This window comes from Myxocyprinus asiaticus, chromosome 29, assembly GCF_019703515.2.
Source record: "Myxocyprinus asiaticus isolate MX2 ecotype Aquarium Trade chromosome 29, UBuf_Myxa_2, whole genome shotgun sequence".
Classification (NCBI taxonomy): domain Eukaryota; kingdom Metazoa; phylum Chordata; class Actinopteri; order Cypriniformes; family Catostomidae; genus Myxocyprinus; species Myxocyprinus asiaticus.
Genome location: NC_059372.1, coordinates 10,370,492 through 10,395,029, shown reverse-complemented (window position 1 = coordinate 10,395,029; position 24,538 = coordinate 10,370,492). Strand labels below are relative to the sequence as shown.

The 24,538-nt window shown below is 36.7% G+C and overlaps 1 protein-coding gene across 1 annotated transcript in view; it reads left to right on the top strand.

The window, feature by feature from the left end:
• The window catches only part of LOC127419985 (uncharacterized), a 54,833-nt gene that overhangs the window by 1,575 nt on the left and 28,720 nt on the right, over positions 1-24,538 (top strand). Inside the window, exons 3-10 of the mRNA XM_051661867.1 lie at positions 1,131-1,202; positions 1,479-1,652; positions 2,997-3,154; positions 4,333-4,590; positions 6,103-6,772; positions 11,114-11,276; positions 19,212-19,323; positions 24,144-24,234. Coding sequence (XP_051517827.1) covers positions 1,131-1,202; positions 1,479-1,652; positions 2,997-3,154; positions 4,333-4,590; positions 6,103-6,772; positions 11,114-11,276; positions 19,212-19,323; positions 24,144-24,234 — 1,698 coding nt within the window. The remainder of the gene's footprint in view (positions 1-1,130; positions 1,203-1,478; positions 1,653-2,996; positions 3,155-4,332; positions 4,591-6,102; positions 6,773-11,113; positions 11,277-19,211; positions 19,324-24,143; positions 24,235-24,538) is intronic.

Here is a 24,538-nt window from a genome sequence, read left to right as displayed (position 1 = left end):
AGTGCCACCAACATTGCCAAGTCCAATGTTGTTGTACTCTTTGCCATCACCAGTACCTTTGCCACCTACATTGGCAGGTTCTGCTGCAAACCAGTCTGTATTACCTGCCCCTTTGCCACCTCCACTGCCCAAGAAAATGTCATCAAAGCTGTCTTCACAGAGGACTAAAGCTTTTCATTGGGACCTGGTGACTCAGGATAAGGTATCTGGTGTTGTGTTTTATTTAATCTGTGGGGAAAAGGTTGAAAGGTGGCAGAGTTTTTGGCTTGTTGGAGCCAATTTTTAGAAATTCTGAGTTATTTTTCATTTTTTGCTTTTCGTGATATGCATGAAGCGTAAAAGAATCTTACTTTTTTAGCTGACTTTTATTTTGATATCTCATGGTCAAATGGGAATGGAGAGCAGGTGTGGTGGTTCGCAACTAAGAGCAACAGTCTGGTTCTGGATGTTAAAATCCCATTCATTTTTTCCATAGAATAACTGATTTTCGACCGGGAGCTCCAATGTTGTTCATCGATGGTATTTGCCTTTGTTGAAGCCATAAGTCCGCATTGTTTCAACTTCATTGTTTAAAAATCCTGTTTTATAGTGGAATTTCTGGTGAACAACTACATTAAACACGGTCCAGCAGAGACAGATCCACCAATCAGAGAACCGTGGCCAACAAAGCCTGCCAAACAAGTCCACCAAACTGGTGAAATCCATGACAAACTGTGAATGACACAAACAAGTCGGTCTCCCTACACCCTCAAGCTGCATATACATTTATATATATATTGGATTATTTTGCAGTAAACTTAAAATCTATTGTTACTTATAATCATCAACTTAAAATTTCATTAAATTAGTATAATATATTTCCATTGTTTTATATTTGATTACGTAATCTGGTATTTTCTCATAAAAATATCTAAACTAGCAGTCAATGGAACTTGTTCTTCTTAAGGAAATGTTTTGTTGACTGACCAGTCTTCATGGGATAGGCCCTTTTAAAATTACAAGACAGGTCACCATGGCAGTTCTAATCAACCAAAGAAGAATTCTGCATGGTGTACTTTTGTAATGAGGAAGTATTGTTAGTTGTTCCTTGGCCTCTTTGTTGAAATGTGTTTTTAATATTTCTATCATAGGAACAACAGTCACAATACAACTTCAGTGTCCGTAAGTTCAACCGCTACATATGGCAGAAACGGGTGCTACAGGTGTGTATTTACAACACTATGGCAATATCTGAAAACAATTTCTATAAATTGGTAGAAAGAAAACATAATACATGGCCAAAAGTATTTGGACACCTACTTAGTTTCTCTGTTAATGTACTCACCCTCATGTTGTTCCAACTTTCTTTTCTTTTTTCAGTGCACAAATGAGATGTGCACTGATTGTATTACAATTCACTTTCATTGCATGGCAAAAAAATATGCAAAGAAAGTGAATGTATCATGAATGCATCTGAATGCACATTTGTCGTCTTGCAGATTGATTTCAGCACAAATCTATTGTGCAGCATCGAGAAAGGCATTGTAAAAAAGCAGCTCCTCTTCTCTGATGTGAAAAACTGCCATGATACTGCCGGCACCAGATTCACAATTTCATTCAGAGGTCGACCTGACTATGAGCTGGAAGCAGCATCTTTAGAAGACAAACAGAAGGTGTGAATATTATGTGCAACAGATGGACTGTGTTTCTATTGATCCGTGCATGATCATTAAATCCATATCAATTGTTCTTTCCTTTGTAAACCAAATATTACGATTATGAATTTCGAAAGGAGCAAATTATTATAAAACTGTTTGCCTGACATCTCATTTGATGATATACGATACGTAGCATTTGTACTGATTTAAAGGGATAGTTCATGCAAAAACGAAAATGCTGTCATCATTTACTCACCCACATGCTGTTCCAAACCCATCTGAATTTCTTTCTTTAGTGGTGGAAAACCAAAGTAATTTTTAGCAGAATGTCTAAGCTGCTCTCTTCGATTAAAGGTATATTCTGGGTTCAATACATGTTAAGCTCAATTTACAGCATTTGTGGCATAACATTCATTACCACAAAAATGTTTTTTTTTTTTTTAAATGCCCCTTTAATAAAAGCGAAAATCCGGGTTATACTGAGGCACTTAAAATGGAAATGAATGGAGCCAGTCCGTAAACGTAAAATACACACTGTTTCAAAAGAATAGCCACAAGACGTAAACAATATGCATGTTAACATGATTTTAGTGTGATAAAATTGCTTACTAGACTTTTCTGTGTAAAGTTATATCCAACAACTTTGTTGCCATGACGATGTAATGTCATCAAACCCTAAAACCTTAAAACGACTGTAAAAATGACGATTTAATTAACTTTATACCTCAAATAATATACTAGTTTTAACAGAGGAATTAATGTAAGTGCTTTTATAAATATTATAAACTTCACCTTTCTGCCTTTAAATCCTCCAAAAATTGTAAGTGCCTCACTGTAACTTTGATTTTTATTTGATTATTGATTTTAAGAAAAGGAGGGACGGGTCTAAATTAATCTTTCGTGGTAATCAACATTATGCCAAAAATGCTGTCGACTGAACTTAACTTGTATAGAACCCGGAATATTCCTTTAAGTGAAAGGGATCAGGGCCTGTCAAGCTTCCAAAAGGACAAAAAAAAAAAAAAAAAAAAGGCACCATAAATGGACCATACAAGTAGTCAATATGACTTTTGCGCTATATTCCATGTTTTCTGAAGTCATATGAAACTTTTGTGTAAAGAACAATTGATAAAAAACTTGACAGATGTTGTTACCATTCACTTTGAATGCAAAAGAGCAGCTTGGACATACTATAAATATCTCATTTTGTGCTCCACAGAAGAAAAAATGGTAATGTTAAAAGGCGTGATTGTGAGTAAATGGTGACACAATTTTCATTTTTGGGTGAACTATCCCTTTACATAAATCATCTTTATACAAAACACATCTTTGTGAGTATCTAATGGCTTTCACACTCAGATCATGCAGCTTGTAAACCAGATAATCTACAGAAACATATACAGCCCTGCTGTGGACAGATCTATGGAAATGGAAAACCCACATTTAGCTCTAGAGAGCATCAAAGAGGGCCGCCTTCTACTCCAAAGAGGAGGACTGGCATCATTTAAATGGAAAAAGTATGAAATCTTTATTAAACATTTCATGTTTTGTCTGTTTCTTGCAACCCAACTCTCAGAAATCATTATTATACTGGTTATGTTCTCACAAACATCATATCACTAAAATGTGATAAACTTTAGGTCATATTCGCTCAACATTTTAGTGATGCTATCTAAAGCAAGCATCAAGGTTATTATTGTTAACGAAATCTATAATGAAATGGAAATTAGCAGTGAAAAAATATTTTCGTTAATTAGTGCGTTTGCATGCACACCAATATGCTGATAATTACCAAAAATCAGATTATTCAAAAAATCTGACATCGTGAGTAAACTACATTTACATGAGATTTGAATCATCTGATTATTCTCTGCTGTTGACGTCAAAATGTAAACAGTCATGCGCACAACACTTGCACACATTGGACAAGCCAGTTAGAACGCTGTTAAAGGCAACATGCAACCTGAAACTGGGGTGATGGGCAAAACTCTACAGATCGGTTTATTCTTAAGTCCTTTATGTCCTTATAAAGAAAACCATTCAAGGCATTTATATGACCTTACGTGTTGTCGGCTTATTAATAATAATAAGTGTAAGTCCATGCATGTAAACGTGCTCAGTGAAAACTATTACAAAAAGAGAACTCTGCAGTGAAAAATATTTTTTAACTAAAAGAATGTTAAAAATGGGAGTTTGCAAAAAAAGACTAAACTGATGCTATAAATGTGCACTGTAGTATTAATCAAAATTAAATAGAATTACAGTCAAAATGACTTTAGTTATCAATGCTGAATGGTTTAAATAATGATTTAATGAATCTCCCAGTATTCAAAGTTGCTGAGGCATTGTTAGGTGGTTACTATGGTGTTCTGGGTGGTTGCTAGGAAGTCTCTATGATATTCTGGTCCATATGGCTCAGGTTCCTCCTGCAATGTAAATCAAAGCCATTTCTGTCACCGAAAATGGTAAATCTGATCGCTTAGAAAAGTAATGAATGAATGAATTGAATTGTACACTTGTATACGTGCTTTTTCTGACACTACTCTCGAAACGCTTTACATAAAATAGCACACCTCTCCTCAATAAGCCATATGATTTGAGGTATCATTCATGTCTGTAGCACAAACGTGCCTTAGCAAACACCATGTAAATTATTCTAGATTACTAACAGTTATGCCATGTTCTGCATTCTTAGATATGAAGCTCATCTTCAAACCGGTCAGCTGACCCTGTTGCCTGTTGTTCAGCAGCCAACTGCTGCTGATACAGATGTGTGCGGTTCCTCAAGCGCATCTGTCTCGCAACTGTCAGACATTTACACCAATGTGCCTGATAACAGTTGTGCTGGAGGGGATGGGACAGCTGTTATCATCCATCTCTCAGACGGTCATGTCAGGGTGGAGACCACATGCACCGATACTTTCACGCTGCTCAATGACAAGAATGAGTTCCTGTGAGTCAAGTGGCAAGTGACTGACTTTAATGGCAACAGGAAATGGCTTTGCAACTCATTTAACACAATGCAATGTTTTTCAAGCGAAATACAAAACAGGAATAAATGTAGTGCAGGACATTTATCCACCAGGATTTGACTGGACTGTTAGATGTCAGACTATAATTAATATAGTTAATATAATTTTATATTAACATATTATAATATAACATTTATATTATAATATTTATAAATTATATTATAAATTATAAATATAATTATAATTTCATATATATTAATAATAATAATATCATAATATATTAGATATGAATTTAATTAATTATATTATATTATATATAAAATATGGTATAATATAATATAATTTTTAATATAACTGAATATCAATAGTATTTTCTCTGTCCATGGTTTTGGTTACGACAACAGAAATGTGAAGTTCTGTGGGAGGCAAGGAAATTTGTAGAAAGAGTATTATTATTATTATTATTATTATTTTTGAACACATACTGATGAATCATGCTTAGTAAGATCTGGGACATTTAATAAAAGTATAGTTCACCCAAAAATAAAAATGGTCTCATTGTTTACTCATCCTCTTGCCATCCCAGATGTGTGTGACTTTCTTTCTTCTGCAGAACACAAACAAAGATTTTTTGAAGAATATCTCAGCTCTGTAGGTCCATACAATGCAAGTGAATGGTGATCAGAACTTTGAATATTCAATCACATAAAGGCTGAATAAAAGTAATCCCTCCCGGAATCTATGCCCCTGTCCATAAGACTCCAGTGGTTAAATCCATATCTTCTGAAGTGATATGATAGGTGTGAGTGAGAAACGGATCAATATTAAGTCCCTTTTTTCTATAAATCTCCAACTTTGACCAGCCCCAACCAGCAGGTGGCAATATTCACGAAGAATGCAAATTACCAAAAAACAAAAGAAGAAGAATAAGAAAATGGAGATTTCTGGTAGAAAATGGACTTAAATGTTGAGCTGTTTCTCACCCACACCTATCATTTTGCTTCTGAAGATGTGGATTTAACCACTGTAGTCTTATGGATTATTTTATGCTGATTTATGTGATTTTTGGAAATTCTAAATTCTGGTCACCATTCACTTGCATTGTATGGGCCTACAGAGCAGAGATATTCTTCTAAAAATCTTTTTTTGTGTTATGCAGAAGAAAGAAAGTCATACACATCTGGGATGACATGAAGTTGAGTAAATTATGAGAGAATTTACATTTTTGGATGAATTATCCCTTTATGAAAGTAAATAGTCAGTTGTGTTTTCTTTAAATGTAAATATTTAATGTCTTTAATAAAAATTACAAATTTTACATAGAATGGTGACTCAATATATTGAGAAAGAATTTAGAAAATAGTAGCATTATTTTTCCACAAACTATTGTTTTGGTATATTTCCTATTGCTCTTGCCAACTATTAAAGTATGAATGAAGTATGAAATATTTGACCAAAAGTTCTCTCAGCGATAATCTTCTTCCCTTTACCAGGTTCCGAATACCAAAGAGTGACCACATGACCCCAGAGGCCATAAGAAACGAGCGAGATGCCTGGGTGAAGGCAATTAACGATCTGTGTAATAACTGGAAACAAAAGTCACGACATGAAAACTTCTATGAAGACCCTGAAACACAAAGGGACCTCAGTGACATTACAGAAACCATTAAAGAGTCGGGAAGTGAGACTCACAATAACCATGGGACTATCACACCTCCACCAGTACCACCTTCACTGAGGCCACGCTTGCCAAAAGCTCCCCAAGCTGGGTCTTCAGATATACCAACAGCACCAGAGCCAGAACATGATTCTTTTGAAGCAACAGAACCAGAATTGAAGCCAGTCCCAACAGCACAAAGCAGATCTGTACGCAAGCCAGTGGAGATGCCCTTAGCAGTGGTCTCATCAGTGGCAATAAGCTCATCAGCTTCTCCACCTTTGGTGTACTCGTTGCTATCAACAGTGCCACCAACATTGCCAAGTCCAACGTTGTTGTCCTCTTTGCCTTCACCAGTGCCTTTGCCACCTACATTGGCAGGTTCTGTTGCAAACCAGTCTGTATTACCTGCCCCTTTGCCACCTCCACTGCCCAAGAAAAGTTCATCAAAGCTGTCTTCACAGAGGACTAAAGCTTTTCATTGGGACCTGGTGACTCAGGATAAGGTATCTGGTGTTGCGTTTTATTTAATCTGTGGGGAAAGGTTGAAATGTGGCAGGTTTTTGAGTTTTTGGCTTGTTGGAGCCAATTCTTTAGTATTTCTGAGATTATGATTATGAATTATATACAAGTTATTTATAATATTTAGCTTTTCTTGATATGCTTGAAGCATAAAATAATCGTACTTTTTTTAACTGACTTTTATTTTGATATCTTATGGCCAAATGGGAATGGAGAGCAGGTGTGGTGGTTTGCAATTAAGAGCAACAGTATGGTTCTGGATGTTAAAATCCCATTCATTTTTTCCATAGACGAATTGATTTTTGACCAACCGTGAGCTCCAATGTTGTTCATCGATGGTATTTGCCTTTGTTGAAGCCATAAGTCCGCATTGTTTCAACTTCATTGTTTAAAAATCCTGTTTTATATTGGAATTTCTGGCAGACAGATCCACCAATCAGAGAACCGTGGCCAAAAAAGCCTCCAAAAGTCTACCAAGCTGGTTAAATCCATGACAAACTGTGAATGGCGCAATCAAGTCGGTCTCCCTACACCCTCAAACTACATATACATTTATATATTTTGGATTATTTTGCAGTAAACTTAAAATATATTGTTACTTGTAATCATCAACCTAAAATCATTAGTATAATATATTTCCATTGTTTTTTATTTTATTACATAATTTGCAATGCTTCATGGAATTTTAGTTTGTGCCCTTGTGAAAGGCATTAAGTACCTTTGTCGTTTATCCAATTCTCAAATACTTGTTTGCATTGAATCAAAGTTTATAATGTTGCATTTCACCTTGGAGCTGGTTGGTTTGCTTCATGGCTTAGAACTCTTTTATGAAGGATTTTATGAAAAGCTGAACCATTAAATCATCAAATTCATTATTCTCGACCAAATGAGTCTGATTTATTCAATTAAAAGATCCATTCAAAAACACTGATTTGTTCACGATGTGAAGTGAAAAAGATTGAAAAAAAAAACAAAACAAAAAAACGATGATAGTAAGACGAACAGTAGCCTTTGCTACATAAAATATGCATCATGCTATAAGGAACCAGGTCCACAGTGTGGTATATGTTCTGATGTTCTTGCAAATAGCATTTATAAACTTGTGAAACTAGTAAGACAAAACCAAACACCAGATGTTCAAAGAAGCCAGTTGACTTTTTTTAGCCAGTCAGGATTTACAAATTAAAAACTAACAATGACCAGCCAAACAGTGTGAAGCCGTTTCTATATATCAAATACAAATACGATCACGTTTATTGAAAATGGACGATGATTTATGACTAGCTGTGTCGGTATTTAACCACAGTTTGATACTGTATGTGCTCTCAGAAGCAGCTCAACTGTCACACTGATTGTGGTAACGAAGGTCTATATAGTCTATATTTTATGTATCAGTATGCCTAGCATGCTTATTTAAATAGTATGCCAAGGTGCTGTTTTCTTTCTCAATGGATTTGGGTTTACTGGATGATTCATAGATTACATTTTATCATGATACATTTTCTGTGACAATATTTCAATAATCACGTTTGTGTGTGTATTTTCCTTCGGTTTATCAGAATTGCAACCCAATTTGCAAATGAAACACTCTTCTGAGTCGGTTCTTTTCGAGTCAAACCACTGCACATGCGAATCGGTTCATGAATCACTCAGACAGCTCACACGCTGAATCTGTTGGAGCGGTTTCTCGCTTTGTAAATCTGTAACGGGATACTTCAGAAAACAGAGAGAAAAAAGAGTAGAATGATGTGGAATATTTACCTACAATAAATTGAAACCAAACCTGCAAATGCATCTTTTCATAAAGATATCTTTATTAAGTCAACCCCATTATCAACACTTGCATGTGCAGCTTATGAAAGACTGTTTACTACAGGTAAAGACATTTTTCAACTAGAACCCAGTCAGCAAATTTCCTTTGGCACAGCTTTGGCCCAAATAAACATCTGAAATGTGGCCCAGCTCAGAAAGTGAATGATGGCCCAAATATGGTACAGATATTTTTTTTGTTGCCAGAACTGAACCAAAACTCCAACAGTAGAAAGCCAAATCAGTAAAGCTTATGTGGCCCATATGTGGCTGATAGACTAATACTGGCGACTTTTCGCAGCGGAGAGAGAACTTGCACGCTCAAGATTGCGTGACTAAAGCGTCACCCTGGCCAAAATGAACAAGTGTCAAGATCTGACTGGGGGATTTCATCTGTAGAAATCTGGCAACCTTTCACATGTCAAAATCTAATTCTGACAGGCGAATCACAGTTATTCAAAGTCTGTTATTTATCAAATGTAGAAAATTATACATGATAACATGATTAGTTATACTAAGTTATACATGATACAATTAATCTAAAGGGGATGGTAAGGGGGATGGTGGTTTTACAAGAGGGATGCTTTTTCGTATTTCTTGCAACAAGTGGGATGACATTTCCCTGCATCCCTCCTCTACTTGAACCCTGGATCTAGGCCAAATGTGACAGCTAACTTCCACATTTGGCCCAAAGGTTCTTGCTATCTGGGAAGAGTATCAAAACAGTAGGCTACACGAAAAAATGTAAAGTATCAAACTTTGACATGTACCATGGTTTTCTTTAAAGTACCTGTAAATGCCATGGTACATGCATATGATAATCATTCTTGGTATATAGTAGGCCCTACTGGCATTATCAGATTATACCATCTAATACCATCACTGTACCATTGTACTTCCACAGTAGGCCACATTTTTGAAAGGTAATTTTGAGAAATTTTAACTAGTGCTGTGTCTCATGAGTAAATCGTTTATAGATGCTTTTGTCTTTAAAAAAATGCAACTTGCCTCTGGTTGATTTTATTAAAGGGATAGTTCACCCAAAAATTGAAAATTCTCAGCTCTGTAGGTCAATACAATGCAAGTGAATGGTGATCAGACATTTGAAGCTCCAAAAAGGAGATAAAGTCAGCATAAAAGTAATCCATAAGCCTCCAGTGGTTTAAGCAATGTCTTCTAAAGCAATCTAGTTAGTTTTGGGTGAGAAAGTAACAAAATATAGCTCCTTTTTCACTGTATTGCCATTGCAGTCTCATGATTTCACTCAATTTCACAGATCATTATTTCACTCGATTACACTTCCTAGTGCTTGACACATGCGCCGAGCGCTAGATGGCACTATAGGAAGTGTCAATGAGCTTTAAATCATGATCACCAAGGAGACTGCTGTCAAGATGTACAGTGAAAAAGGAGTTACATTTAGGTCTGTTCTCATCTAATGCTGCCTTCATGTGCTATCGGAATTATCGTAAATACTAGTTTCCCATGCGGAAGTTGCACACGAATGACCCCTCAATTGTAATTACGACTGGGAAACTCTGAGATAATTTTGATACTGGAGTTTCCGAGATGGGAGGAGTCCTAAACTTTCAACATGGCGAAGGAGAGCACAGTTTTGTTCATTTTTCTAAATACAGCCAATTAGCACTTTCCATTTTGGTCATATCCATTTATGTATATCAGCAACAATTCTATGTATGTTGTACATTTTTATACCGTGAAAATAGCTTGTATTTGACCAAAATTCCATTATCGTCAGCAAGCTAACTGAGTGATATGTATTATGGTGTCAAAATGAAAGTTCCTCAAGAAATATGTATGAATGAACCTGGTGTCGTCCATGTTTCCAGTTCTTTCCGACAACAAAGGACTTGAACACGACAGACTCGTAATTATCACTTCAGAAGTGGGAAGTAGGATAATTCTGATAGCACATGAAGGCAGCATACCAACTGGATCACTTCAGAAGACTTTGATTAAACAACTGTAGTCTGATGGATTATGTTTATGCTGACTTTATCTCCTTTTTGGAGCTTCAAAGGTCTGATCACCATTCACTTGCATTGTATGGACATTTCAAATCCAGTATTCAGTGCAGTATTTTAAGCTAGTGGTTCATTCCGAATGAAGCCATAGTTGTTTGACTTTTTTGAAACTTTTCCTAATAAGTTGTATTAATTTATCACCAACAGCCTTTAATTGATTATTTTATGGATTTGATACTGTATGCGTGTAACGAGAAATAATCTTTGGTTTTTTGTTTTTCATTTTTTTTTTTTTTGGGTGATGATGATATCGGCTTATAAATTCAGACTAAAAGAGTCATTCAGCATTTACTATAAAGGTCACAGTATACTGTGGTTGGGATTATTTCTGCTAAATGGTTGTTTACTAGTATGTGATAATTTTTATGCCCACTGAAGATAAATTGCAGTTAAGCCAATGTTTTGATATTGATGACGTGAAATAACATCACACGAAATAATGTATGTATTGACTGTTCCCTCTTTTTGCAGATTGAGAAGTCAATGTGGGCTCGCAAAAACCCCAGGAAGATTGAAATTGACACATCACGCTTGTATGAGCTTTTTGGAGTGAAAGAATCAAGCAGCTGTGGCAGATCAGACTCCAGCAGTAATATGGAAATCATGTTGAATGCAAAGATCGCTCACAACTTCAGTGAGTATTTCAGAAATTTTTGTCTACATATACATTTATTGACTTGGCAGATGCTTCTTACAGTGCGTTTGAGACATAAATTTTACCATCATGTGTGTTCCTCACACATTAAACAATACAGCTACCATTCATCAGTTCAGTATAGCATTGAGATGCATGACTCATCTGCACTTTTAGCCTTTTTTCCAAGTTTTGCAAGTGCTGATCCAATAGAGTCATTCAAAAGACTCATACTTGTTTGGCTGAAATGGTATTTTGACACTTGCTTGATTATTATGAAGATCTACATCTATTCTTTTGCACATGTTTTATGTATGGGAAGCCTTATTTTGTTTCTTGATGGGATATGTCAGGTTGTGGTTAGTAATAAACGGTGTGTTTGTTGTAGAACTTGTGGAATCAGTCACAGTGGGTACGTTATTGATCTAACAGTAAGGATTATAGCAGCAACAGAGAGGGCCATTATAAGCATCTGATGGATTGACTTTTACTCTCACATAGCTGAGTCTTCAATAGGATTTTTGAGTTTGACAAAACATTGTGAGATGCAAAACAAGATTTCTGCAAACCCTAAGCATCAAACTTCGGCACATAACTTGTCCTTTAAAAATGTAAAAATATAGTTACATTCATAAATGTTTTCAGTTTTCAACATATTTTAATCATTATCTCATTGCTATAGAAATGCATATTATGTATATGGCTTTATTTAAAAATAAAATTAAGCCTGAAACACAATTACACCTAAGTACTACCTAAGTGACAACATTAAAGATCTAAACACTCATAAATACATTTTTACAATCAAAAAGAGTACACAGCTTTCAAAGCAACAACTAGGTGGTAGTGTTGCATCAGACTTTGCTGGTACTTGTTGAGGAAAAAGGGCAGATACTTATGTGACCCCTAGACTGATATTACAGAATAGGTCATATTGGGATTAGTTGTTTTGTTGAAAATAATTTTTACTATTACTATTTTACTTGTTTAGTGAGTTATGTTTCCCAAAAGGCAAGATCCATTATGAATAATAAGCATGTTGATGCTCTCACAAGCTTGACATTGGTAGCGTTGAGGGTTTATTATTTTGAAGCACCTTGTTTATTTGGGTCTAAATGCTTTTTGCAGATGTCAGCTCTTTAAATTGAATGACCCAAGAGCAATTCAACCTGAAGTGAGAGTTGGAGAGTGCTGTCATTACCTTGTACCTGCAAAAGCAGTGAAGTTTAGGAGAATCTGCACTAAAACAAGACAGTGTAGTGGGAGAGTGGGGTAAGCTGTGCCACTTTTTATGAAATTGCCCTCTTGGCCAATGGGTCCCAAGTCAGTCCTGGAAGCCCCCAAACAGTACACATTTTGGATGTTATTTGGTAAACTTTACCCCACTGCAACCATTTGTGAAAAAAAAAAAAAAAATGCTTCATTTAATAATTCGTGGCTAATCTTTAGCCAAGTTTTATGTACATGGTTTCATACATTGTTCATTCACCTAGACATTCATTTATGTATTTTTAGACCTGGAAAAATGTGCTTTTACATAAAACTAATTTTACCTGCCGTGTAAAGAATTTTTTGAATCCCATCCAAAATTAAGGATGGGAATCGTAAGGAATTAGGCGATTCCGATTACTCTTAACGATTCTGCTTCCTTGACTGTTCCATTGATGATTCTTTCAATACTTCGAAGGAAGAAACATTTGGAAATAAAGAATTTAATTCTTATTGGATTTACTCCACTCAGTAGCCTGTTACCAAATGATGAGATCTTCATATTTTGACAGAACAGATTCTTGCAAATAGTGTTTACCAGTGTAGTAGTCAAGTCACTAGATCTCGAGTCTGAGTCGATTCTCAAGTCCAAGTCACCAATATTGTGACCGAGTCGTGTCCAAGTCGATTTCCCATTAACCATGTGCAAGTCCGAGCTACGCGTTCTTGTCTGTCGTAATATAACAAATAAAAACAGTTTTAACATGTCCTCTCCTCCAAATCTGAATGCATTTAATGCTCGAATCTAAGTCCGAGTCATTAGTGTTCAAGTCCGAGACAAGTCATGAAATTCATAATTTATTATACACAGCATTTTGCGATTCACAAAGCTATCATTTGTCTTAAAGAGACTTTGAATAAAATGCATGAGTCATATAGACTACTTTAATTGTACTTTTTTGTGCTTTTATGTCATTTTTGGAGCTTGACCATAACAACCACATCTTGGATTGGTACTTCCGTGGTTTCACGCTTTAGATTCAAAAGAACCGGCTCTTAAGAGTCATTCCTTCGGAAACGCACTACACTGGTCACGCTGTAGATTCAAAAGAACCTGCTCATAAGAGTAATTTATTCAGGAATCATACTACATTGGTTGCACTGAATGTTTTACATCCTAGATTCAAATGAACCGGCTCATAAGAGTTATTCGATCAGGAATCGAGCTATATGTTTCGCACTGTTTTGTGCTGCTGGTTTGATAGCATTGTTGGAAACACTGCAGGATGTTTTAACATGGTGTTTACATCCGAATCGGTGGAAGAATGTATGTTCCAGAACCGTTAACGGAACCAAAAGACATGAAAATCAGTTGGAGAAAAAAAATTGAACCAGATCGGAATAAGAACCAGTTCTTGGTTTCCAACCCTATGAAAAAGTTTTTAGCATAAAAAATGCATAACAAATTTAAATGCTTTTCTCATGTGCACCTACCAATCATAAGCACCTGTATATAATGGGCCTTTCAAAATATAGTGTAACATGACAAAAATTATGCCACTGACACAACTTACCCCTCTCACATCTACATTTGATGAAGTTCCCAATAGGTACACTCTTGTAGATCAAGGCCGCAGCTAGACAGAAAGAATAGAGTTTTGGTTTCAAAAGGTTTACAGCAGACTCTCTGTGAATTCCTTTGAATCTGAACAACAACACACCTGCAACAACCAAAAAGCTGCAAGTGTTTCCCACGCAGGTGCCTCAATTAGAGGAGCGGTATGAAAAATGCATGGCATCCATACTAATGTGTGTCAGCTACCTCTTCCCTTCCGATTGTCCTTTCCTTGTGTCTCTGACAAGCTGAGGTGCTTGGCAATCAGGGCCTGGAGCACCCCCCAGGCAATCTATCTCTCAGCCAGCCAAACATGGAAGGGGCAAAGGGCTACGGAGCTCAACAAAATGATAATCCCTCTTCAGATGAATATTGCATGTTGATCAGTAATAACTCCGAAAAACTCCCCCTACCGCATGAAACGAGAAAGAGATGCACAGAATAATTGAACTTGTGTGGGTTCTTGGATGGAATACTCAGTTTCAAACCCTTATATGAAAACCCTAAATGTGGTATATGCATACTAAATAGTATTATGTTAATAATATAGTTCTATTTAATGTATTAAGAGAATAAGGAAACTATGGCAGTTTCTAGTTGTTTGTATTTTATATTTATTTTCTAAATGTATTTTAGATGATAGATTTACATCACAGAAATACCATATTTTTATATATAACCCATAGTAACTTACCATGGTAGTGAAGAGCCATGCATGCATGGTGTTTCCTGACATTACCATGGTCCTTTTACAAATACAAATGTTAAAACTATGGATAGACTACAATGGACGAACTATGGTAAATTTTCATAATTATTATGGACCCAGCTATTAATTGTCTTTCTGCGTAAAAATCTATTTTCTTCTAATCAGTGTTGGGTGTAATCCAATTACAAAGTAATCTGTAATCGAATTACTTTTTAGTAAAAAAAAAGTAGTATAGCATCCCATTTAAACTTCCTGTAATCAGATTACTGTTACTGACTTTCAATTTATTTACTTTTAAGTACATTATAGGGTTATGCTTATTTCTAATATATTATTTATGTAGAATACATGAATTATGGCCCCATAAGGAGTCATTGTGAAGGAGAAATGCATTTCAACCTCAAAATCAATGCTTTGCTGTCAAATGTGAATTTTGAACATGCACATAATATGCAATATTACTGGTAATTGTACAGATGCTTCCAAATCAGGCTGGTGACACTTTTTAGATACAGACATTGCCTGTCAATCAACCTGAGAACGTGCATGTGCTTTAGCTAGACCAGAATGGAAAATAAAGTTTTTTCAGAGTGATCTGAGGTAAAGAAGCACAATTCATTAAACCATTGTTGTAAGATTTTATGGCAGATTTAAAATATGTTATTTGATTGTAGTCTTGACCAACCCTTTTGGAGATTATGGTCTTTCCTCATTCAAGTAGATTGGAGCTATACTTTTATGCCACTTGTGTCAATAGAAAACAGCTGCATGGGAGCATTCCCAAGATAGCTGCCAAGTGGACTGACTTGCCTTGAAAGATATTTTGATGTTAATCTGGAGCCCTGCATAGCATCATGTCATGGAGATTTCTTCAGCAAATTTGAAAGTTTAGTTAATTTCTACTTTTTTAGATTACCATTTTTGTGGTATTAAACAATGTAGCCTAAAAGTGGATAGGAATTTGATGCCTTACACACATCGCAGCAAGTTCATTACTGTGTAGCTTTATTTCTCAGAGACACACTGTAGCAGACATTGCTTAATTTTCTCTGCACACAGATGGCCTTGCAGTGAAAATACAGATGGAGGAATTATGGAATTGTGAATTTCACTTGCGTCACAGTCTTATCATGATTCGGCTTTCCAACCTCAATTAGTAGTTTGATGTAAATACATTTACTTCCACCTCCCAAGTGAATAAATAAATACAGTAAATGGAACAACATAAACAACAAATTAAAGCACTCTGTGGTTGATTGGAGAATAATTCAATTCTGTTCAGAATGGTCATCTGATCATCTCGTCTACAAGAAAAAAGATGGATCTTGAACCTCTGTTTGAGTTCATATTGAAATTTCTGATTTTGATTGTGGACTTTGTTATGTTGGCAAATCAATGTTTGAGATGTGAAATTTTTCTCAGGAGAGAAATATGAGAAATATGTTAATCAAAAGTCTCCATTTCCACTCAATTTATTGTCATTGCTGTCTTGGAGAAACATTTGAGATATGTAAGAGATATTAGGGCTGGGTATTACATTGTGAAATCAATACAATCTTCATCTGTCATTTACAATTGACAACTCCTTGTAAAATTCATCAACAGCTATTCAAATTTCAAACTAAATTTTGGTCACAGTTGTAAATGATGGGATTAAATGGGTTATACAGGGAACTTTCTAATTTAGTAGTTTGCTAAAATATTCATTTTAAAAATTAACAACAGAATGCTATTCAATTGCTATTATTTGAACAGATATAATAATCAACACAACCAACGTTGAAGTAAACATTAAAAGAAAAGTAAAGGAGCGATCATAGGATTTTAAGAATCTATATCAGGATTGTTCAAATGAAGATTGTGATTTATTTGAAAATTGATATTTTTGTCCAGCCCTAAGAGATATCATTCTTAACAGATTAGCAGCTAGTTCATCAAAATTTAAATCTTTCAAATCAAACATTCATGACATTCATAACTACATTAATGTATTTTCAGTTTTAATTGTCTATTAAGCATTGTATAATGCAATAATGCTTAATGAGTTATTCATGAAAGTTATACAATGTTAATATATTTTATATTACATAAACTACCACAAAGAAGCAATTCTGCATCTGTATATGCTGTTTTTTTATTATTGATTTTCTATGAAAATATGCACCAGACCAGTGGTTCCCAGCCTTTTTACCTTGAAGCCCCCTCTACTTATATGTAAGTCTACACATATAGTATATCACTGCCATGGATGCGCGCTCTTTCTCCTCGCACTGTATGTGTTTGATTGTGTGCACGTGCGAGAGAGTACTATCATCGATTTCCGTGAGAAATGCAAAATTATGATTATAATACTGATTTTTGGGAATGTGCATTGCCACAGATTTTGCATAACTGCGATAGACATAATACTTGATAAATGGTTGAATGCAGGAGTCTGACACATAGCGCTCCATTTTTTAATACATTTAAACTTTTATGCAACCATTGCATATACCACCCTTAAAGAAAATAAATAACTAATTGAAAACCCATGATTGCAGCTGCAATAATGGCTTGTGGAGTTTTTATTAAGGTTTGGTCATTGAGCTTGTGGTTGGGTACTGAAGTCATGGCAGTGGGATGGTAATCTGAAGAACACTAATCCCTACAGGATACTGCTTTAAATGCAATCACACACCCAGGAAATAAGGTGAGCAACATATAATTTCTCGGAACAAAAGTGCCACACAAATACACAGATAGGGAATTATATGTTAGTGCTTTTGTACAGAATTTAAAGCTGCTTGAATAAAAGAACTACCCCTTTATGATGACTGAATAAAATGGCCTCATTTTTGGTCTTTAGACCATTAAGATAATTCTACAACATTACTCTCATTCATTTCTTATTTTGAGGGTGAACATTTTGCAGACATGTTGATCTTTGTCCAAAAGCTTACAATTTTTAAGATTTCAGTTTAGTTTCCCTGATTTTGGAAAATGTCATTGTCTTCAGTTGAAGCAACATTTTAAGTAACCTTTAAATATGAAACAATCTTAATACAGTAATTAATACCGTGGTTGTTAGGTAGTAGTTATGTACTGGTCCAAGTCAAAAGAGTCCACCCCCAAGTCTCTATGATATTCTGGTCCCAAGATAATGCTCTGGTCTCTCCTTAAATGTATGTTTATGGGATTACTTTTTTCGTCTTCTTAAAAAGATAATTTAAGGGATTATTCATGTCTGTACCAAACGGATGCAGGACAAGTTATGCGCCAAAGTTAAAGACTTACGGTTAGTATTACATGCACCCCAATATGCTAATAACAAGGGGTGCACCATATATATTGATGGCTGATACATGACTGTCCAATAACTGGGAAAATCTAAATATTATCAGCTAGCAGATCCAGTTTAAAGAGTTGAAATGCAAAAAGTAAAAATCTGAGTTATTGGTATTGGCCACAATGAGCTGTGATTTATCTGTTATTGGATCGGCCAAGAAATTCCATATTGTGCATCCAGTACATTTTTACACAGTTATTTTTATTTTAGTCATAGTTTTAGTCTTTTTACAATAGTCAGTATTTCGTAATGTCATATTCATTAATTTTAGTCAGTTTTAATCTGACTAAAGGTGTTTACGTGAAGTGTGAAATCAGTGTAATGTGCAAAAATCTACCTGTGCCGATTGCTTTATACTTAAACTATTTATGACCTTCTCTTGATAAAGGAAAACCGTACAAGGCGTTTACATGGCCTTATACGTTGTTGGCTTATTAAGCGTAATCGGTGTAAGATCGTGCATGTCAATTTTCTCAGTATAACAATAATTGTGAGGATATGGCACTGCTATTGCTTTATACAAAAATGGGTGAAATCAAAAAGCTTTCTTAAGAAGATAGTTTTCTGACTTGGCTCAATGCTGAAATGTAATAGCATTAGTCATAAGAGACTCTCTTTCTCATATATGTCTAAGCTAATTTGTTCCATATTTTGCATGTTTTAACAGTGTAATTGTACCCTTGAACCTGGTGCTACTCAATCAAAGCATGAATATGTTGATGCTGTAAGCATTTCATCCCATTCACCCAAACAGTGGCACCACTCACATTATTTTTGGCCATTTATTTCTGCCGGCAACTTTAGCACAGCACAGGTTTATTAGGTCAAATGAAATTTTCATAGATTCAGGTTTTGTACAATGCAAATCAGCATGCATCAAGCCCTCCAAGCTTCGTGTGGAGAGAGGTAATTAAGCACACAACTATTTTGTCTTCAAAATGCGATTGGAGTTTTGCATCGCAAGTGGTGGAGAGGACCTGCTGTCAGGAGAGGTGGTTTTAAGTGCTTTTCAGTAAGACTGAACGTGTGTGTGCGTGTGCGTGTTTGTGTGATCAACTGACTTTATTGTCCCTGCAGATATTTTCCTCAAAAGTTTCCCTGTGCATCCAAAAGAGCTGAAGGGCAAATTGTTGATAATAAATGAAGAGGAAGGGGGTCTCTCCGATGAGCACATTGCCTCTCTCAGGAGGTAAGACAAGGAGTTACATGGAAGACAAAGCAGCCTGCCAAATTTTCTCTTCTCAAGTGGTGAATTATCACAAGTGGGGGTGTATATGTTTTTTAAGTTGATTTGTCTGGGCCAGTGTCTTTAGTCGACCAGAAATGCCCAACTTGCTGATATTTAATTAAAACAATCTTGCCTATGACTCACACAATCGAAAAGGTACGACTTCTGTTCTTAAAGAGACCAATCAATCATCAGAATTTCAAGTACGATACAATGCAGGTATAATTTTTAGCTGGCCTCATATCCAACATTTCCAACCTGCAACACGCTTCCCTCAACTCGTTCCAAACCTGATGTTTTCTTTCTTCCTTTGTAGACAAAAGTTATTTTCCTATTAAAAACATGGATATGTTTAGGGTTTGGTTAAAGGAATAGTTCACCCAAAAATGAAAATTCTCTCATTATTCACTTACCCTGATGCCATCCCAGATTTCATCAGCAGAACACAAATGAAGATTTTTAGAAGGAAGAGAGCACTTTGAAGGTCCAAAAGTCATATTTAGGCAGCATAAAAGTAATCCACACGACTCTAGTCGATCAATGAATGTCTTCTGAAGCAAATTGATATGTTTTATAAAAAATAAATAGATAATTAAAATGTTATTAACTTAAAAAAGCGCTTCCTGCCAGTAGCTGACACATCACATAGCTGTCGCGTGACATAAGCGCGTCGGCGAGTTCATGTGAGAATTCAGTAGCGGTGCTTATTTACAACAGAAGAATGAACATTACGCGAGAGTTCGGCCATTTCAAGCAGCATCAGAGCACTGGATGGAAGCTGCGATTTAAAGTTAAAAACGTTTTAATTATCTATTTGTCTCTTACATAAACCTATTGATTCGCTTCAGAAGACATTCATTGATCAATTGGAGTTGCATGGATTACTTATATGCTGCCTAAATGTGACTTTTGAACCATGTACTTGCATTATAAGTATGTGACGGAGCTCTATCTTCTTCTAAAAATCACAATTTGTGTTCTGTCAAAGAAAGGGATGGAATCTGGGATGGTATCAGGGTAAGTGAATAATGAGATAATTTTCATTTTTGGGTGAACTATTCCTTTAAGTGGTTAGACTTTATGGTTAGGTTTAGGTTAGGGGTTTTGGGTTCAGAGTTAAACTTGACTCTCATCATGTAAACAAGAATGCTGATTTCCTTACACCACTTAAGGGATTAAAAGAAAGCAGTTTTACACACCCAGGTTTCTCCCAGAGAAACTTATGAAGAAAGATAAAAAGTTAAGAAGAAAAAACACAGCAACAACTCTGGAATGTCTGGAAATGAAGTGAAGCAACTGAGAATAAAATAGCAAAGTCTTCCTAGGATTCCATGTTTGTTATTTACACAAGCGTCACGGGGAAATTACGCTGCTGTGGAAAAAGCTGCTTACTGACCAGGGGCGCATTTTATATGGGAGTGAAGAGAAAGCCGCTTTTACATTGCATGTAAACATACACTGATCAGTCACAACACTAAACCACCTGCCTAATATTGTGTAGGTCCCCCTCATCCTGCCAAAACAGTGCCAACCCGTATCTCAGAATAGCATTCTGAGATGCTATTCTTCTCACTACATTTGTACAGAGCGGTTATCTGAGTTACTGTAGACTTTATCAGTTCGAAGCAGTCTGGCCATTCTCTGTTGACCTCTCTCATCAACAAGGCATTTCCGTCCACAGAACTGCCGCTCACTGGATGTTTTTTTGTTTTTGGCACCATTCAGAGTAAATTCTAGAGACTGTTATGCGTGAAAATCCCAGGAGATCAGCAGTTACAGAAATACTCAAACCAGCCCATTTTCTTTTCGATGCATCACTATTCAAAATAACACATTCCAGCACTGGATTGTCATCCACTATAAGACACATGACTGAAATGGATATTCTGCTCAAGAACTGGACATGTTTCTTCTGTATTAGATGCAAAGCTATTCTAAACAGTTGTGGGGACAAAATTGGCAATGGCTAAAAGTGGTGGGGGCATGTCCCACCCATCCCATCCATAAATGACACGTTTGGTCAGGAACACAGTAAACTGCAAAAAGGAATTAAAAATAGTAAAAACCTTTAAAAAAATGCTGACCAGTTCAGTATCTAAAAATATAAAATTTCCCCTTTACATTCAAATACCTCTTGATGTTAAAAAAGTTCATGTCCATGTTATTTGTCAACAACCCCTTTATAAAATATAAATGAAAATATAGTGGTTCAGATCAACGGACCACATTATATGTGAAAGATCTAAGTGGGGTCTGTGTGTTGTGCATTAATCCAGTGCCAGATCTAATGAAGACCGTGGAGACCAGAAGTCACATGCAGTTCATGTTGAGGAACATACAGTATGCCAGGCCCCCTTAAAAGAACATTCTGTCTATGAAACTTTTATCAGTTGTTTTTGAGCAAAAGGAAACTATTGGGTTGCCTGGAGGGATGTTGCTTTGAAAGCTGGAAAAATGCTTTCTCCTCTACATTTGTCTGCAAGAAACATCCTTAGATGACTGCGAGTGGCTGACCTGCATGTGGGAGACATATTCCAATGTACCTACAGAGAGATTTATATTTATTTAGCCAACTACCACAAATATGAGTGTAACCACATGGGCTTCGGAATACAATCTTAATTGAGACACTACCAGAAGAAGCTGCAATATTAATGGACGGTGGCTGTACGCTCTCCATTGGAACATCTTTGCACTCATGAAATAGTCAGTGTGGTATGGATTTGAAACACACTAAAACGACCTGAACACAGGTCCATTTTGGAGGTGAGCCAGATTGAACCTGGATGCAGCTAAAGCATCAGCTACCTGGCCACTTTATACAAGCTGACTGCAACTTGGCTTTTATTCAACCCCTGTTCCAGGGCCACAAGAAATCAGAGTAGCATCCCCATCTCTCAGAGGAATAGGTGGAGAGATAGCGAGAGTAAAAGAGGCTATTTCAGAAGAGAAAACTGGCTCGGTGAGAAATCAACCTGTAAAAAACAAGAGTGTGTGACATCCTTTTAGAATCATGCATGTTTAAAATGGGCATCTATAAAGCTTTTATAAAGGAAAGAGCTTGGACCAATGTAAAACGAAATTAGGACAGCAGGACTGAGTTCACATTTTTACATCCATCTGCTCAGTTTTTTAAAATTGTTTTTCTACATGCACTAGGCTAGGCTAGACAGATGTCTTTGACTGGTGCGTCTCATAGTTTTTTCAGTCTTGCACATGAGCACCGTGTTTTTAAGATGCCATGTCAATTTAAAACATCTTCGACATTTAAAAGCGCATGTTAACACCTGTTTTCTTTTCTATTCATTGCCCTGCATCTATATTATTTTAACACAAGAAGCTGTCTGATTGCTTTTTTTGCTATTTGCCAAAAATATTTTAACATGCAGCTGTAATGAAAGCAAACTCTGTGACAGCTATACACTTTTAGCTATAAAACATTTGTAACGGGTTCACACTATGGGCAAGGAGGAGGTGGGAACCGGCTGAGCAGTTTGCTTTTAATGACCCAAATGAATAAAACACAACATAAAACTGATGCACGCACACACACACACACACACACACACACACACACACACACACAGTTTCATGCTTCTCTCTCTCTCTCTCTTGAACTGGCGTCCCCGGCTCCTCTTTATCCCTCTCCCGGCTGATTGGGCTGATTCAGCGCTGGGCATCCATCGTTACAGCCTGGCCACACCCTCCTCGTCACATACCCCCAACACCTGATTCAGGCCGGGGAAACCTCCGGCCTGATTTACCCCTCCCCCCACTCTTCCTGGAGGGGAGCCGTCCTTCCACTGGCTGGTCTTCCCCGCCTCCTGGGAATCAGAGTAGGATGGGAGAGGGGAGAGGAAAAGAGCGAGCGGGAGAGACAGAGAGAGAGAGGAGAGAAAGAGAGAGAGAAAAAAACTGTCTCGCCGGTCCCCGAACATGCTGCCGACTGGTCCTCAGCCAGCTGTGCAGTGGTCCTCCACGACGCCAGGCGATGGCACTGGACCATGCCTCCTAGCGGACGGCAGCGGGCTCCTCCGCCTCCCGGCAGACGTCAGTGGATCCTCCGCCCCCTGGCGGCCAGCAGCGTCTCCTCGTCTTCCTAGCGGATGGCAGCGGGCTCCTCTGCCTTCTCGCGAACCGCTCCAGTACCACCGGACCATACTTCCTCGGCGTTGCGACCCTCCATCAGTGGTGAGGGCTCTCCAACAGTGCATCCCTTCTCCCTCCAAGGTTTTGGCATCAATGTAATGGGTTCACACCATAGGCAAGGAGGAGGTGGGAACCGGCTGAGCAGTCAACATAAACTTTTAATGACACAAATGAACAAAACACAACATAAAACAGATGCACTCACACAACTTCGTGCTTCTCTCTCTCTTGAACTGGCATCCCTGGCTCCTCTTTATCCCTCTCCCGGCTGATTGTGCTGATTCAGCGCCGGGTGTCCATCGTTACGGCCCAGCCACACCCTCCTCCTCATCACACATTTTACAATGCCAAACAATGCAAAAGTTTACTAAATTGTTTAGCGATGTCTCGATACCAATACTGGTAGCGGAATCAGGTTCAATACTGTGCTCAAGTACTTGTACATGTGCACGTAAAAATGCCCCTATACCAAAAACTGATACCATCTGATGTACGAATGTCATTACGTAAACATTCAGCACACAAGTTATATCCTAGTGAGATTATTTATGCGAATTAATGAGAAAAATGTATAGTTTGCATGTATAGTTGCATTGCACTGTTCTGCTGTAACATCTTTTTATCTTCATTAGGTACGTGCCCACGGCAGATGACATTGAGATGTATAAATCGTATAAAGGAGACGTGACTGATCTGCATGTGGTGGATCAGTACATGATGGAGGTAAATCCACTGGCATTACACAGTTAGTTAATTCACTGACATAATGGAGCATTAAATTAAATTAAATTAAAGGCATAAATGAAGCTAATTTTTTTTTTTTAGAGTTATTTTTCTCATTATGCTTTGTGAGTCCCGTTATATAATGTAATACAGTAAATTTGAATGTATAACAGTAAAAATGACAAAGTATTTTCTATTAAAATCAGCATAAATTAAAAGGCAGAACAGCAAATACTACCATAATGCATAAAAATGTTTAAATTATATATACTGTATATTCTCAGATTTCAATATATTTATATAT